This window comes from Fukomys damarensis, unplaced genomic scaffold (assembly GCF_012274545.1).
Source record: "Fukomys damarensis isolate Sample0158 unplaced genomic scaffold, DMR_v1.0_HiC HiC_scaffold_38, whole genome shotgun sequence".
In the NCBI taxonomy this organism is placed as follows: domain Eukaryota; kingdom Metazoa; phylum Chordata; class Mammalia; order Rodentia; family Bathyergidae; genus Fukomys; species Fukomys damarensis.
In genome coordinates this window covers 44588469-44606041 of record NW_022900950.1, presented here as the reverse complement: position 1 = coordinate 44606041, position 17573 = coordinate 44588469, and the positions used below count along the sequence as shown (strand labels likewise).

At 36.7% G+C, this 17573-nt stretch overlaps 1 protein-coding gene across 2 annotated transcripts in view; it reads left to right on the top strand.

Moving 5' to 3' along the window:
- The window catches only part of Vps36 (vacuolar protein sorting 36 homolog), a 61709-nt gene that overhangs the window by 35336 nt on the left and 8800 nt on the right, over positions 1–17573 (top strand). The window contains exons 1-7 of one of the 2 annotated variants that reach the window (XM_010636621.2): positions 291–331; positions 3930–3998; positions 6304–6374; positions 9267–9381; positions 10400–10489; positions 11025–11111; positions 17453–17485. In XM_010636621.2, the coding sequence (XP_010634923.2) occupies positions 296–331; positions 3930–3998; positions 6304–6374; positions 9267–9381; positions 10400–10489; positions 11025–11111; positions 17453–17485 (501 nt within the window). In that variant the 5' untranslated portion in view covers positions 291–295. Of the gene's footprint in view, positions 1–290; positions 332–3929; positions 3999–6303; positions 6375–9266; positions 9382–10399; positions 10490–11024; positions 11112–17452; positions 17486–17573 lie in introns of those variants that run through there. The other variant, XM_010636622.3, reaches the window with a different exon arrangement.

Here is a 17573-nt window from a genome sequence, read left to right as displayed (position 1 = left end):
GGGGGGAGTCGGGCGTGGAGGTGGGCTCGGACCTGGGCGGAGTGGAGGGACTGCTCTGGCCCGGTCCCCGAAAGAGGTCTTCCTAGCTGGCGTGCTCTTGCCAAAGGCTCCTGCCTGGGTTTTTAAATTTCTTTCATTTTGGGGGGTTTGTTTTTGTGATTATTGTAGAAAGGAGTTTTAAGCATTTATAAAGGGATGTAAGTCTTGCCTTACAATGCAAACATTAATCTTAGGAAATGGTTTGCAAGTTGAGAAGAGGAAATGGAACATATGTAAATATTTTGTGGGTATTTGGATGAAACTACAAAATGTTCTGCCCAGGATGAAATGTGTAAGTTGGAATGGGGGGCTCATTTACCCACAACCACTTTTAGTTAACAGTTTTTACTTTCTCTGTCCACACCCCTCTGTATTTGGGTGTACTTTTTTTGACCCTAGTTGCTTACAGTTATCTAGAGGCACAGAAGATGTGAAACCCAGGCCCCTGACTTCCTTAGGACAATTTGTATGGACTCTGTTGCCTTCACTATTGAGTCAATCTTTTCCTTAAGTGATTTGTTTGGACTTCATTTACTGCCTTAGTTTTACTAGCTTGATCTCAAAATTAGGTCTTTTGCTTGGAGTGACAGGCCAAATTGGTTTATTGTTTTTCTTTCTAAGTTTACATCTTTGGAACGATTTTATTTTATTTATTTTATTTTGGTGCCCAGGATCGAGCACGGGTCCTTGTGCTTGTGAAGCAGGCGCCGGAACCACTGAGCTAAATCACCGGCCCAGGAACGATTTTAAAGGGCAAGCTTAACCCCTTCCCCTCTTACTGGGTTTGATTCTCCTCCCATTCTGACAGAAACTAAATAAAGGCTGACCTACCGTTGGATCCTTGGACTCCTCTGGAGCCACTCCCTTGAGGGAGGGTCTGGAAGTTACGTCCTCTGCGGGTCACCAGTATACAAATTGGAACCGCGCTGTCAGCAGACAGTGTAGCACTGGCATAAACAATGTAAAATCACCATCATTAGTACCTGTGTGTGAAAATCCATCGTCGAACCAGCAAATTCTAATTTTTCCTTTAAAATCTTTACTGTTTGTTTTAACAGACAAGTATTTAAGTATCAAAGGTATAAGGGTAAAAAAATCATGGGAAAAGCCTGTGTGGAGACTTTTTGTTTATGTATGCATGTATGCATTTTTGGTACCAGGGATCGACCTCGGGTCCTTGCACTTGCCAGGCAGGCAGTGGAACCACTGAGCTAAATTCCTGACCCGAGACTTTTTGATCTAGTGTAGAATTTGTAACTCTGGAGACTTGGTGGAGGTAAAGCTGGGGGCCTTAGTGGAGGGTTGTAGGTGTCTCAGAACTAACCTGGAGCTCTAAGATGAGACCCTTTACCCTGTGCCCTGGTGTCACACTTTGTCGCTCACTGAGCTGTCTTCGACTGTTTGCTCCCTGGTGTGACTGATGACCAGGCTGATTCCTGAGGGAAAAAGTTGTGTCCCCCCTTCCTCCATTTGCTGGAAGGGTCCAGACCTGCTGAAGACTCCTTGAGGTTGCACAGCCTCCAGCTCTGATAGAGTTAGTCTCTCAGTGAGGGTCCCTTCCCTGGCTCCTGGCCCTGGAGACTGCAGTAAGGCTACTTAACTCTCAGAGCTGTGCACAGCAGCGTATCCCTGAGGTAGGTGGGCCCACGGTTGCCCTTCTGGGCCAGTGGGAAGCACCTGAAGGCAGAAAGTGTGCCTTAGTCCTCTGGCTCACAGTGGGTGTGAAACACAATTAAAAAAAAAAAATCAGAATGCTTAAAGAAACTACTGTGTTCTAGTAGCTTTATATATAGTATTTGTGATGTCATTTGCTCCTCTTAACAGATACATGAAATATTTTAGTGAATGACAAAATGACATTCAGAGAGACAGTGCTTAAGACCCACAGAGTTAGGAGAGACAGGATTTAAATCCGCATTGAAGAAACTCCCGGCCTGTTTTCTTCAGTGTTCTGAAGCACCTCAAAGAATAGCAGTCCCCTATGCCAGAGGCTTTATGTAATAATCTTCTTGTAGTTGACCCTTCCAGAGATGAAACTGAGGCCCTGATTGATGATTGAGAAATTTGTGAGCCACCCAAGATCGAGCATCTAGTAATTGGTAGAACTAGAATTTCAAACCAGATCCAGGGGACTGTGCATTTCTCATGGCCAAGTGCCTTTTGTGAATTAATGTGTGCCTGCTTGTTTGAACAGGCACAGTTTTCATGGCCCCATTATGACTGGATAGTGCATTGTTTTCCTAAGTAATATAGAGTCATTTGTTGAAGATTAGTAATGTGGAAAGCTGGCAGTACATACTAGAAGATTTATAAAATGTTTATTCCCTTTCAGCTATTTCAGTTTTTAGGAATTTGTCCTTGGGAAATAATGAGGGATGCCTGAAAATATGTATGAGGATGTTCATCTCAGATTATATATATTATTAATATTTATCAAGGAAAATTGGAAGCAATCTGAATGTCTACCAATGAAAGTAGTTAATTGAATTATGGCCTGAATTAGCAAGAGGAATTGCTAACCACGGACTAATAAATAAAAATAATAAAACTATGAATATAGTCTCAAAGGTTATACATGGAAATACATATAACATTTGGCTGGTATAATTATTAGTGATTTCATTTTTTGTTTTAGACTTCAAATATTTCCCAGCTTTTGCAACAACGGGTAATTACTTTTATAATATGAAAATGTTAAAAACAAAAACTGAAAAGGAGTAAGATCTTACTGGGCAAGTGCTTAAGTTTGATTGACTTTCAAGCAGTTAAAATTATTCTGACTCTGAGTGGCAGAAGCAAACCAGCCTAGACTTGTCTGTCAAGTTTAGATCATAACTCATTGGAATCCCTGAAGGGAACTATTACACAATTTCTTCACTTAAAGCAGCAATATTTTATGTTGCTCATTGTTAACTGCCAAAGCAATGGAACATACTCTGACTTGAACTTTAAATTCATATCCTTATGCTTGGATTTCTGTAAGATAAAACGTAAAGTTTGTTAGTCAGAACTATTGTGTTCTGTATCTTCATGTACTCTCAAGTAGATAAAATATTAACCTTTGCTTTTAGAAAAAACGATGTCTTACTCATTTGCAAAAATGTAATTTAAAAATACCTTAAACTCAGTTGAAACCAGGCTAAATAAATGCCAAGAGTACTTGTTTTTCTTTTGTTGGTTTTCTTTTTCGTTTTGTTTTTGTTTTTAAAAATGATTCAGAAGAGGGCCAGGGATTTATCTCAGTGGCCACAGCGCCTGCCTTGCAAGTGAAAGGTCCTTGATCCCTGATACCACCAAAAAAAAAAAAAGATTAAAAAGAAAAGATGGTTTTGTAAGGTCTTTTCTCTGGTGTATCAAAGGGTTGTAGTAGAAAATATCTTTTATAGGAGTATATAAGCTAGATGGCTCAGTAGGTTTCTTGTCGTGAAAGTTTATCAACCACATCATGCATTCCTTTCATTAAGATTTCATTGTGTATTCCTTTTAGGCCTCTGTTACTTATATAGAGATGTGGGTACATTACAACCGTGCTGTTTGAGGATTACATTAGATGTAGTATGGAATAAATTGCTTGTCTTCACCAACTCTTAGATTCCATGATACCATGTAACCGTTCTTCCTTGTCATTCTTTTAACCTTTATGTGGGTCCCATTATACGGATGTTATTTAACTACTTCAGTATCATTACATAACTATATTGTTTCCAATTTTTTCCCAATTCTATCATAGCTGTATTTATGTAGCTTATATTTATAGATTATGTAGCATTCTTTTTAATTTATGATGCACCTAATTTGAAAATGATTTAACTTTGTATTGTATGATTAATGAGAAAGAAATTCTGGACAACAGAGAGTGACGATATTTTGTGACGCTCTTGTATTTCTAGATAAAATTTGATGCTGGGACCCTCCTCCTTAGTACACACCGACTGATTTGGAGAGATCAGAAAAATCATGTAAGATAAAGATTTTGACACCTGTTCCAGGTTTTATTTATTTGTTTATTTTTTGGTGGTACTGAGAATGCAACCCAGAGCCTTGTACATGATAGGCAAGCGCTGTATCGCTGAACTATACCTCCGGCCATTTGGTGTGGGTTTTAACTTACTAAAGGTTTTCATTTCTTTTTTGGTTTCCCCATTTTTGGAGGAACTATAAGTGGATACAACACACTTTCCCTTTCAGAATTCAGAAGTGTGTCTCATGCTGTTTCTCTGAATGGAGTGCAAAGAGTGTTTTGGCTCCATCAAAGTCTGTAGTTACTGGATGGAGAATCCTGGTATGTCTTTTATTAAAAACCAATCAGCCATAGCAGGGCGTGGTGGCGCACGCCTGTAATCCCAGCACTTGGGAGGCTGAGGCAGGAGGATCGCTGTGAGTTCGAGACAGCCTGGGTTACATAGTGAGTTCTAGGTCAGACTCAACTACGTAGTGAGACCCTGTCTCAAAAAAAAAAACAAAAACAAAAAACCAATCAGCCAGGCATGGTGGCACATGCCTGTAATCCCAGCATTCGGGAAGCTGAGGCAGGAGGATCGCTGTGAGTTCGAGACCAGCCTGGGTTACATAGTGAGTTCTAGGTCAGTCTCAACTACGTAGTGAGACCCTGTCTCAAAAAACCAAAACAAAAAAACACCAATCAGATCCTGCTCCATACCTGATGTTTGGAGTATAGCAAAGGTATAACCCTGCCATCAGATGTGAGGGACTCATATGTCCTCCCGATAACCCCCTCTCAGACAGTGGTTGAGAATCGGTGAGAGTCTGTTGTATGCTTTCATCTAAACACTGAGAAGATTTGCTTCCAAGTTACTCCAGAAGAGGGGAACTCCTGCCCCTATTTTTTTTATAATTTCTAGGAGTGGAAAGTGAACTATGATATTTAGAGAGCTGATATCTTCATTCCAGAGGTCTTTAACTTGAAAGTATTTCATTAAGATGAGCTATAAATAATTTTCTTAATCACTCCCCCTGCTGTAGTTGTTTTTGAGTGTTGGGGTTCAAGCCTAGGGTTTTATAAATGCTATATTTGTACCTCAACCTTCATGAAATTTTAATACTGTACACAAACAATATACTATACTGCAGCCTTTTGAAAGACTAACCCTCGCATTATCTGACTTTTTGAATTTCAGGAAGCAGTTTTTGTTCCCTTAGGGGCCATATTGCCCCCATTGATAGTAAATTTCATATCCTGTTAATGTTGTCTTAATTTTTTGTTCACTTAGCATAGAAATCTTTGGAGAATGATAGGGAATCCTTTAACCATATGTTGATAAATTAATCTTAGAATAATGTTTATTATATAAAGTGTCAAATTTGAGTGAATTTTTAGATCTGTTATGTACCAGTCATATATGTTTGTTTGTTTGTTTGTTTATGAGGCAAAGTCTATGTTGCTCAAGCTGTTCATAAATTTGTGGGCCCAAGCAATCCTCTTGCCTGAGCCTCCTGAGTAACTGGGGCACTCACCGCCACACCTCGCCTTGTCTGATAATTTTAAAAAATCATTTGCTAAATCATGTACTAATAAGGGAGTCTACATCAGTATCTTTCGTTAAAAGTAAATTGTATATATGTATGGGAGAAGTATGGGAAACTAAAGCAGAAAAAAAATCACCCTTAGAATGAGCTCCTTAAAATTTGTTTTATCTGTTTTATTTTCTTATCCATATAAGAAAATATTAGATGTGAGAAATTTTCATATGATTGTTATTTTCAGAAAATATACCCACTAGAGTCTCACCACCCTGAATGTGCCAGATCTCATCTGATCTTGGAAGCTAAACAGGCTGGGGCTTGGTTAGCACTTGGATGGGAGAAAATTCACGCACTAGGACATGAATATGATGCATACAGTGAAGATCCTCCCCCATAAAAATCTGAAATAGAGAGGGTAGAACAAGAGGGGTGAGAGAGAGAATGATTAAACTGTGTTATCTACATGTACAAATCTACCAGAATGAAACGCATTAATCTGTATAACCAATATGGACTAATAAAAAAATGTAGAAAGAAAAAGCAATATACCCATTGCACAAACAAAAGTTGTTACAGCTGTGTTTAAGCCTCTTATATTTTTCCACATAGCAAAATTTACCACAGTTATTTAATTTTTCCTTAATTTTATTTAAAGAATAAAACATTGTTATTTTTAAATATTTTGATTATGAAGTCCCTTAAAGATATATTGCACGCTCCTACTATGAAAGGATTCCTGACAAGTGTTAAGGATCTTGCTTTGTACTGATTTCCTCCTAGGAGTGCTGCATGGCCATTCCTTTGTCCCAAATTGTGTTCATCGAGGAGCAGGCAGCTGGAATTGGGAAGAGGTGAGGTCTATGTATTATTATAGCCTTGGTTCACAAAAACACCGCCTTTATACTCGTACTTCCCACCTTAGATTCATTCTTAAAGTACAAATGTAGTGGTACCCTGGGGCCATAATAAATAAATGTGGCCTGCCTGTCATTGTGTATTTCCAGACACTGGGCTTTCCTGTGTGAGCCTGTCACTCAGTACTTCCATCACAAATGACCCACCTGAGAAAGATAACTGACTTTGCTACTATCTCCATCTGAGTATTAGGTTATTTTTCAAGTTTCAGTTGTTCCGATAGAAGAATGAAAACGTCATAAGTTGTTTTGCAAAACCAGATGTTTATAAGAGTAATAGACACAGTTCATAATTGGACAATGAATGTAAAATGGAAGTGTCCTAGATCAACCAGGAGATATAGTCCCCCTGGTGAAGATACAGACTGAGATGTTCCTGTTGATTCTAGTTCTCTAAAAATTTTGGCTCTATATTCTTTTTCTTTTTCTTTTTTCTTTTATTGAGTTTATTGGTACATTTTAGGTATACTGTACAGTTACATTCATTATTGGGATCTTGTACCTTTACATGACAGGTCTTGGTTCTCATTTTTTCCCCATACCCCTGCCCTCCCTTCACCCCTTCCTCCCCTCCCCATTTACTAACACTTTATTTCCAGTTTTTCATTTTCTCATATTTTTTTTCCTTATTACCTTTCCCCTGCCCTTCCCACTTTCCATACACCTTTAGCCCTTTTCTTCCCAGAACCACTGAGCCAAATCCCCGGCCTTTTTTTTTTTTTTTTTTTTTTTGAGACAGGGTCTCACTATATAGTTGAGACTGACCTGGAACTCACTATGTAGCTCAGGCTGGTGTCAGACTCATAGCGATACTCCTGCCTCAGCCTCCTGAGTGCTGGGATTATAGGCATGCACTACCATGCCCGGCTCATTGGCTCTATGTTCTATGTGCATACAATTCAGAAGACTTGCGAACAAATATTGATGTGATCTAAAGGTTCCTCTTTAGAGTTAGTATAATTAGATGTTTTGATGGAAGTTAAACATGTTGGACCTCATAGGAAATGCAGTGTATTCCTTAATCATAATGTTATAACTTTCTTTTCACCTATTTTCTTTTGTTGTCTAGCCTCTCCTCTCAAATAATAACCATAATTGCATTAATTTAAAGACAAATATTTTTCACTTTTTTTTAAAACGTGCTATCTCATTATGTTGCCCAGGCTGACCTTGAGCTTGTGATCCTCCCGCCTCCATTTTGAGAATACTAAGATTATAGGCATGTGCTACCATGCCTGGTTTTATTTTACCCATCTTTTAACTTTTTTCCTTCTTTTTTTTTTTTTGCTGTGCTGGGGATTGAACTCAGGGTTGGGCAAGTACTCTTATCATTTAGCTACATGCCCAGCCCATCTTTTGAATTCAGGATATTCTTTTCATTTTATAGATGTTAAATTTGATGAAGTATAGTAATTGAATGACTCAGTAAAAGAATAGATGAAGGGCTGGGGATGTAGCTCAGGGATGCAGTGTCTACCTGGCAACCTCAAGGCCCTAAGTTTGATTCCTGGTGCCAACAACAATAACAAAAAAATAAATAAAATTTTTAAAATTAGAAAAAAGGAATATATGAAAAATTCACAGTTTGGTTTTTTTTCAAAATTTAAGCTTCATTTTGTATCATAATAGCTTTTCATTTGGTTTCCTCTGACAATTTGATAGCAGGGCCAAGAGTTTTTAGTGTTATAGATTGTGAAATACTTTTGCTCAATCAGCTTATCACTGTTCTCATAGTTTTGTTGCTCTACTTGATGGTTTATTCCAAGCAGTTCTATGATTCAGCTAGCATAGATTATTTGTTCACCTGGCTTAAAAGATGTTCACAACAAAGGAATGGATGAACAGTCCTTACAAGGCTAGCCCCAGCTCACTAACCAAAGCCTTACTTATACTAAGGCCCAATTCATGATGTTTCAACTATACAGTAATATTTTGGCAACTATATGGGCCCAAATAAAAAAAGCAAAATCGAGTACTGTAGTGGGAACATCTATAATATGATCATAAAGAAAAGCCTCCAACTGCCTTGCAAGCGCAAGGACCTGAGTTCAATCCGCGGTACCAAAAAAAAAAAAAAGAAAAGCCTCCAAAGTAGGTATTCAGGATATTTTGACTTTGAGCTTTTTAGTTTCTCTAATCTTAATAGAACATTGTTTATTGAGCAGGTTGAAAAAGGGACAAAAACAGACTTATAAAGCTGAACAAATATGGTGGTGTTTATAATAGCACAGTTGATAACCATAGTCATAAAGATAATAGTAGCTTATATTCCTGGGGCAGTGGCATTCTGAGGGTTATTTTTTCTATCGGGTCTTTTTCTAGATCATGCTGTTGAATAAGTGGCATTTTCCAACAAATGACACTGTAGAATGTTAGTTTTGGATGGAGTTTTAATAAAATATCAACTGGCCAGTTTTACAGATAAGTTCTCACATTTTGTTTTCAAATGAGTAAGATAGTATGCTTTGGCAGAAATTACAGGCCCCCTTCTAACCTTTGGGGCTAACTCTAAACTGGAAAACTCTAGTCATAATCCACTCAAAATTTTGCAAATTTATTTTGGACTTGTTTTCTAAAACCACACTTTCATTTAACATGCATAGCTTTTAATGTGAAGCTTTTTGGTACAAAGCTTATAAATTTTAAATAGAGATATTTTTGAAAGATTCATTGATATTGAATTTAATACAAACTTTAAAAGGAAGCCCTTTTAGGATATTCCGTTTCTACATGAATTTAAGTCATTTGAAATATATTAAAAGTTATGAAAATAGAACTAGCGATTTTTTAAAAAGCAATTATTTATATTACTGTGCTGTTATTTTTTAGTGCCAAAATAGTGGTTCATCTGCACCCGGCTCCTCCTAACAAAGAACCCGGCCCTTTCCAGAGTAGTAGGAACTCTTACATCAAACTCTCCTTCAAAGAGCATGGCCAGATTGAGGTAAGTTACCATGTGACTAAAGTTGGACTCCGTCTGTATGTTGTTGTTTTATGACAGAAGGCAATGTTGTACAACATAACAGCTCTCACCATAACAAATCTTTTCGTATCTTAAGCTGTGGGAAAGGAAAGCCGGCAAGTGTGGTCACAGGAGGGAGCAGAGGCTGCAAATGTGCTAAGTCATGCCACTTGATTACTAGTGAAGTTTTCAGTGGTGTAATTTGGTTAAAGGAACAGAGTATAATGTGGGAAAATACTAAACTGAGTTAGTATCTGAAAGCTAATCAGGCTTATATTAGGCAGTCTATTTTGATTAACTTAAAAAATCTAATCACTTCCAGGCTTATGCTGCAATTATAATAGTTCGTGTTTGTTCTGATTAATAAGTCACTATACAAGTATTCTTAAGACACTACATATATGTTTATCTTCCCATTAACATTATAAATCATTTGTTTCATTTTCAACAGTGTCTCAATAACTGCTCCTCACACAGTAGTCCCTAAGTAAATATGTATGTGATAGACCAAAGTCATTTTCACTAGTTGAAAAATATATTTGATTTTTTTTTAAGTGAGTATGTGCATGTTTTTGTCCCTAAGTTTTGGCTTCAGATTTTGACTAGACAAATTATTCTCTGTTTCCTCCATGGGAAATGGTTGTATATTTTTTCTGGCACCGTATTTGTTTCAGTATAGACTGAAAACAATCCACATATGCAGGATTGTTTAAAGTAAGTCTATTTATTTCATTGTCACTCATCTCTTTGTTGAGAATAGCTCACTTAATATAGAAGGTTAGTCTGTTCCCCACCCTTTGTTTTTTTTTTTTTCTTTCTTTCTTTGTGCTTTCTGAAGTTGGTTCAAGAAAAGAACTTCCTTTGCTTTCCTTTGATGTCTCAGAATTCTAGGCTTGTTGCAAATGATTAAACTTTTATACTGAAAAAAGATTAAGTAATAATTGTGTGAAGATACCACAGCCTGACTGACTCATTTATGGTTAATGTATGTGCACAACAGTTTTATAGGCGTTTGTCGGAGGAAATGACACAGAGAAGATGGGAGAATATGCCAGTTTCCCAGTCACTGCAAACAAATAGAGGACCTCAGGTATTTTTTAAACTATTTACTAATCCAGTATTTTAACTCTACTCTTAGATCATCAGTAAGAAAAAGACTGTGATTATAGAACTTGCCTAAAAACAAAATTGTGGTATTCTGGTAAAAATTAATTTTCACAGTTCTTAATTTAATCACTGGCCATGGACAGACACTGAAATATGTGAAAGTAACTGGGAAAATAACCATCAAGTACCAAGATTTTAATACAGATTTTTTTATACTTTTGAGACCCTATTAAATAATGAGGTACAAGATGGCTTGCCAAAGAATAAAAATAAATAGAAATATAATTTATTTGTAAAATACATATGAATATTTGGATTTTCTTTAATGATTTAGAGGTCATTATGTACTGCCAGTAACAGACAAATGTTTTCAACGGAAGCTAGGTGTAATTGTGTGCTTTTTTTCTTTGGTTCTTTGTGGGTCCTTTCCCGCCATTGAAAATACAATGTAGCTCAAAAATTATTTTGTTTCCATACCAGTTTGTGTGTTTTATATTGTACTTCTTTTTTTTTTCTAGCCAGGAAGAGTAAGGGCTGTTGGAATTGTAGGTATTGAAAGGAAACTGGAAGAAAAAAGAAAAGAAACTGACAAAAATATTTCTGAGGTAACTCAAGTTTTGGTCAGCCATCTTTTTCAGCCATTTGTGTTTATTCTTTTGAACATAGCCTCTGACACATTTTATAGTGTTGAATGTATTTGGTTTGCTTGATGCTCCACAGTCTTCTCTTCCCTTTTTTGCTTTTTTTTTTTTTTTTTTTTTTTTTTGGTACCAGGGACCAAACTCTGGACTTTGCACTTGCGCGGCAGGCAGCAGAAACACTGAGCTAAATCCCTGGCCCTGGAATATTTTTTTTAAAGCGCTCTATCTGCTATTTGATTTGCCAGTGATAGATTTCCTAGACGGAATTCAGGATAGCTGCTTTTTTTCTTTATTATAAGCATAATAAATTTGTTCCTTATCATCTTGCAATGTTGACTAAACTAATTAGGATTTTTTTGGTAAAAGATAATACCAAGAATTTTAATGAGTTGATGGTTCCATTCAGTTGCAATTATTAATTCTATTTGAAGCTTTTGACTATTCCATTTTTGGCCATGTGGCTTTTTCAAGCTGGCTCCTGACTTCTTTTGACATGACCTAGTAGACTTGTAGCTTTCTTACAATTTGATGTGACAGAAGTTCTAGGACCCTCTAGTACATGTCCTGCCCCAGAGCTGGAATTAAACGTTTAACTAAGCTCTTTTTTTAGTGGGAAAATATATTTCAGAACCACAATCCAGATTCATAGTTATTGGGCTGATCTTTTAGTCCTTTGCAGTGGGTAAGGCTAGAATTTTGATGTTATATAAAATGCCATGAGACCATCATGATCCTTGTGCTTCAAATTCAAAACAGCACTATCAAATAATTCCTAAAACAGCTAAAAAGAAAATTTTTGTATCTGTTTTCCCCATTCACACATTAATAGGTATATAGTATTTTATGGGTTGTATCTAGAAGTCCCCAAAATCCTTATGTGGTCATAGATGGGGCTTTTTTTTTTTTTTTTTTTTTTTTTTTTTTTTTAAAACTCAGGACCTTGTGTTTGTGAGGAGATGGAACTTTTTAAAGGTGGCTGGATCTAAAGTGTGAGATACTGGGATTGAGTATGTGATTACTAAATTAGGAAAGGACAAAGGGAGATGTAGGCTGCTCCTGTTTCTTTACTCCTTTGCTGCTTTGCTGCCTTCTGCCCACCATGAACTGTTTCTCCTCTGCTGTACCCCTCTGCCATGCCACTCTGCCTTGGAGCTAGTCAACTATGGGCTGAAATCTCTGCAAACTGTGAGCCAAATAAACCTTTCCTCCTTTAACTTTGGGTGTTAGGTATTTTGTGTCAGCAGTGAGAAAAGGCCTTTACAGAGGGCAGGGGCAGGATTTTGTTGTTACATGAAATGCCATGAGACCATCCTGATCCTTTCAATTCAAATTTCAGGACAGTACTACCAAATAATTCCTAAAGATAATTTTTTTAATCTGTTCTCCCCATTCTTCCCACATTAAAAATGGGTATGCAATACCTACACTATCTTGACATTCAGCCCTACACTCATGTCTGGCTCTCATTTAGCCTGTTCTCTAGTAGCTTTTGTGCTTGTGAGAACAGTATTCCTTGTATCTGGTGTGCTTGTGTATGTATACATGAACATTTTGCTGGTTTTAATATTCATAGTTCACATTTCTTTTCCTTATGTTACCTTTACTTTTTTGGTCTGCATGAACTATTGCTATGGAAGAGCAATGGCAGTCTAATCTTTTCTTCATAAATCACTTGCTGTTTTCCTTTTAAAACCCAGTTGTTTTACTAAACTGTATTTGTGATAGACATCCTGCATTGTTATTCTCAGATATACAGTTTTTTTGTTTTTGTTTTTGTTTTTTTTTTAGTATGTAATTTCAGAAATTTCTGGGAAGGTTTTTTTGTATAATTTTCAAGAATTGCCTTGAGTTTTTCCTTTTAAGACTCTAGTTAGCTGTACATTGTGCCTTTACCATCCATCATCACTATTTGTAATATTCTTTTAAATGCCTTTAAGCTTTCTTTTTTATTTAGAAAAATTTCCACTTCCTTATCTTTCTCTTACTACCTGTTTTGTTTATTCACTCTTGTGTAATGTCTGTTGTAAGCTTTAGTTCCAAAATAATTTTTTAATTCTTTCCTAAATCTCATACTTTACTTCTGCATGATATTGTCTTTTCATAACTTGTATCATCATACAAGCATTCTTTAGTTTATTTTGAAATAAAAGGGTGCATTTGAGTCTAATCCATAAGTATGTTTTTTGGCATGCTTTTATTGTCTGCATAGTGTTATTCTGCTCCATGTTTTCTTTTATCTTATAATAACTTTATGTAGGATTTGACCTTATCCTTTGCTGTGGCTCATTTTCATGTGCAATTAGTTTCCGTGAACTTTTAGAGGAAGGCCTAGTTATTTCATAGTAGCAGTCTTCCTCCACACAGCCTACTCCCACCCCAGCTGTTTTCCTATAGTATTACAAATAATAATGGCTCACTTTCAGTGAGGCTTTGTCCTGTTCATATCTCTTGTTTTAACTGGACTTAATTCTTCTGTATTATTCCTACCTCACTCCACTCTGACTCCTTTTTCAGTGGCTTTTCTCCACTATGGGTTTCTGTCCTGGAAGGAATGACTGACAGGTCAGTTTCAATAATTCTAGGCTTCTTCATTTCCGTTAGCCCCTATTTGGGACACCTGGCACCCATCCACTGTTGAAGTGGGTGAGACCCTCTCAGTTTTAGGCATTGTCTGCACATTAGCCTGCCTTGCTTTCTAGTGAACACCTATTGGCTCTTTTGGGGTTCTCTTATGCATAGATCTATCAGTGGCACTGTTATTTCCCTTTTCTCTTCTTTCTTTCTTTTTTCTTTTTTTTTGGTACCAGGGATCAAACTCAGGACCTTGTGCTTGCAAGGGAGGCATGGTGCCACTGAGCTAAATCCCCAGCCCCCTCTCTTTTGCTTTTTCTGCCAAGATTCTGGCATCATAAAGGCTTGTCACTCTTATTTTCTCTGCTTGTATTTTGGGGGTCTTGCCAGTATCATGACATGTAGTTTGGAAATATGTGCTACCTATGGGCTTTTGGTTCTAAGATCAGTTGTGTCTGCTTTTGTGCTGGGATTTGGAGAGATTCAAAAACTATGCCACCACAGACCCCATCTTTTCAGGATTCTCTATTTCCAAACAATCTTCACATTCTAGCATTTGAAGGGTTCTTGTTCTCCAGAGAAGAAATTGTCTCAGAGTGAGTGTCTGGACTTGGCACCAGAGGGATAATCCCCCATTTCTCCTTATTTGCTGGCAAGTGGACATACCACCACGTCAGCATAACTCTCTTTGTCTCCTATAGGTGCTGACACTGTCCCCTTTCAGCAACACCCAGTGTCATGCTCTGTGTCTTGGTACTTTCTTAGGGAGAAGGCATCAAATAGTGCATTATTTGTATTTTGAATTATTTATATTCTTTTTTCTGACTGTTTTCGTATCTTGGTATTATGTACAAAATACAGTTTTTCTTAATTTATGATACAAGATATTGTAGTTCAGTCTAATTGTCATGGAGAATTGTAGCAAAGGATTCTACACAGCATTGTGTTCTTTTTTTTTTTTTTTTTTTTTTTTTTTTTGGTACCAGGGATTGAACTCGGGTCCTTGTGCTTGCAAGGCAGGCCACCGAACCGCTGAGCTAAATCCTCAATCAGCATTGTGTTCTTTTTTATTTTTATTTTTGAGACAGGGTCTCACTATGTAGTTGAGACTGACCTGCAACTCGCTATGTAGTCCAGACTGTAGTCTCAAACTCACAGTGATTCTCCTGCTTCAGCCTCTCGAGTGCTGGGATTACAGGCGTGTGCCACCACCCTCAGCTTCACACCATTGTGCTCTATCATGTAGATCATTGATTTATTCTGCAGGTAGGCCTTGTCTCTACTTTGCTGGATCCTATGTAGAAGCCATAGATACTGTGATCACGGTCCAGATGCAGGCAGGCAAACAGGTACTGACTACAGTGGGAAAAACACCTTGTGAGGAGAAAACCAGGCTGCAGCAGGAACACATGACACAACCCCCAATTCCCACTGGAGTTAAGGAAGGCTTTTCAATAGCCTGAACATAGAATTCAAGGCCTGAAAGACAGTAGGTGCTAGCAGTCGTTAACAGGGATAAAACAAATGCAGGTAGACAGAAAGGAATATACCAAGGTACAGAACTGAGTATTAAAAGTGGAAATTCAAAAATATATTAATAGTTGCTGAAACCAATAACCAAAGTAATGGCTGAAAATTAGTTACAAAATAATTCTATAAGTCAGCTTATGAGGTTACCTGTGGCTTTAAAACAGGTACCATCTTAGCTCAGTGGTTCTGCTGCCTGCTTCGCAAGCACAAGGTCCCAAGTTCAATTCCCAGTACCAAAAAAATAAATAAATAAAAAAAATCTTTCTCCAAGTGGAAATTTGATCCTGGGTATAGTAGAGTGGTAGAATTTTCTGTAAACTCGCAAATAAAATAATCAAATGGGTATGTGCACCTTCCATCTTGCTTTAACTTTTATTGTATATTTTCCACCCATTTTTTGATAATTGGTTGATTTCAAAGTTTAGAATAATAGAAATAAAAGTGAGGAAGCTTTTATTTGTACTTTATAATTACTTAAAAATTTTTATACAGGGCCAGGGATTTAGTTCAGTGGTTCTGCAGCTTGCTTCACAAGCCCAAGGACCCAAGTTCAATCCTTGGTACCAAAAAAATAAATTAAATTAAAAAGGGCCAGGGAGTTAGCTCAGTGGTTCTGCCTCCTGCCTTGTAAGTACAAGGATCCGAGTTCGATCCCTGGTACCAAGACAAAATAAAACAAAAAAAATTTTATAGATCTGAAGCACATGTGTACTCTTTATTGATTATAATCAATAAAGTCTAGTAGATGATTTTATGTGGACTTATTGAGAATATTTTTATGAATATATTTTTTATGATTTACCATATAAAACTGTTTTATTAGTTTTCTTTACACAAGTAAAATAAATCTGTGTATTAATGTTTTATATAGTCAGAGTAAAAAGTATATGAAATTTCTGTGTATGATTTGCCCCCCGTTTCAATGTTGGAGTTGACTTAGTTTCAGAGCTGGTGCCCAGAGCTTCCCACAAAGAGTTTCCTGCATCTGCTGGTGATTGCTGATAAGAATCCATTATTTAAGCTTTTTGTTTATCTGAGGAAATTCCTGTTAGGTGTGTGCACATTCTCCTTTGTTTTCCTTGTAAGCCTTAGTGAGTTGGCCATAAGAATCTTAAACTGCACTCTATTCTTCGAGCAAAATCCGATAGCAGGTGAGGAATACTTCCCTGCAGATGGGTTTAAACTGACCTGAGCCCTGAGCCCTGACTATAGTGTATATATCAGACCGCTATATGGATCGATTTTTCATTGTGCCTATCAGACAAATTCTATACTGGCAATAAATGATCAGTAACTTGAAATAATATATTAGAAACATGTCTTATAAATTTGAAGAGGCCTTTGAATATTTGTTGTAGTAAATGAAATGATGGATGAGTTTTATATAGATACATTTGGTGGTATTTGTATCCTTTTTTTGTTTGTTTGTTTGTTTGTTATTTGAGACAAGGTTTCATTATGTAGCTCAGGCTGGTGGTGAAGTCATGGTGATCCTCCTCCCTTAGCCTCCTGAGTGCTGGGATTACAGGTCTGTGCTACCACATCCAGCATGAATGCTTTTTTTGTGTCTGATGCATCATATTCACTGTTATAAAAGGTTTAATACTCAGAGGCTAAGACTTACTGTTTCAGTTATATCAATAAAAATTATTGTGTCCCAAAAAGTACTCTTGTAGCTGTGTATTGCCATCTTCAGCCAGGAAAAATTCATAATGCCTTTGATTCTTGAACTTCTATTAGAAAAACCAGTGACATATTTTCTTACTTGTGTTAAATACAGTGAATAATATTTTGTGAGCTATGTTATTTTTTAATGTTTGATCAATAATAACAGTTATCTCTTTGAAAATTTGATGTTTTTGTTGCAGTTTGTTTTAGAAAATGTTTTTTTAGCTAAAATGTCACTTTTAGGATAAAGTACATGTATTATTTATATAATTATTTTATTAAGTCATATTTGTAAGAAAACTTCATAAATTTATATCATAGGAAGGCCAGGGGATTAGCTCAGTGGTTCTGCTGCCTGCCTCACAAGTACAAGGTCCTGAGTTTGATCCCTGGTACCAAAACAAACAAACAAGCAAACAAACAACAAACACATGATAAATTATATCATAGGGTCAAAAATAGAGGTAATGCCCCATTGCTTTAAAATATGTTAATTCTTTAGACAGATTCCAACAAAAACTCTTTTCTCATTTCAGGCCTTTGAAGACCTCAGCAAGTTAATGATCAAGGTATATGTCATTTACACCTCTGAAATTCATATCAGTTGTAACACCATTTTTTTTGTTTTTGTTTTTTTTTTTTTTTTTTTTTTTTTTA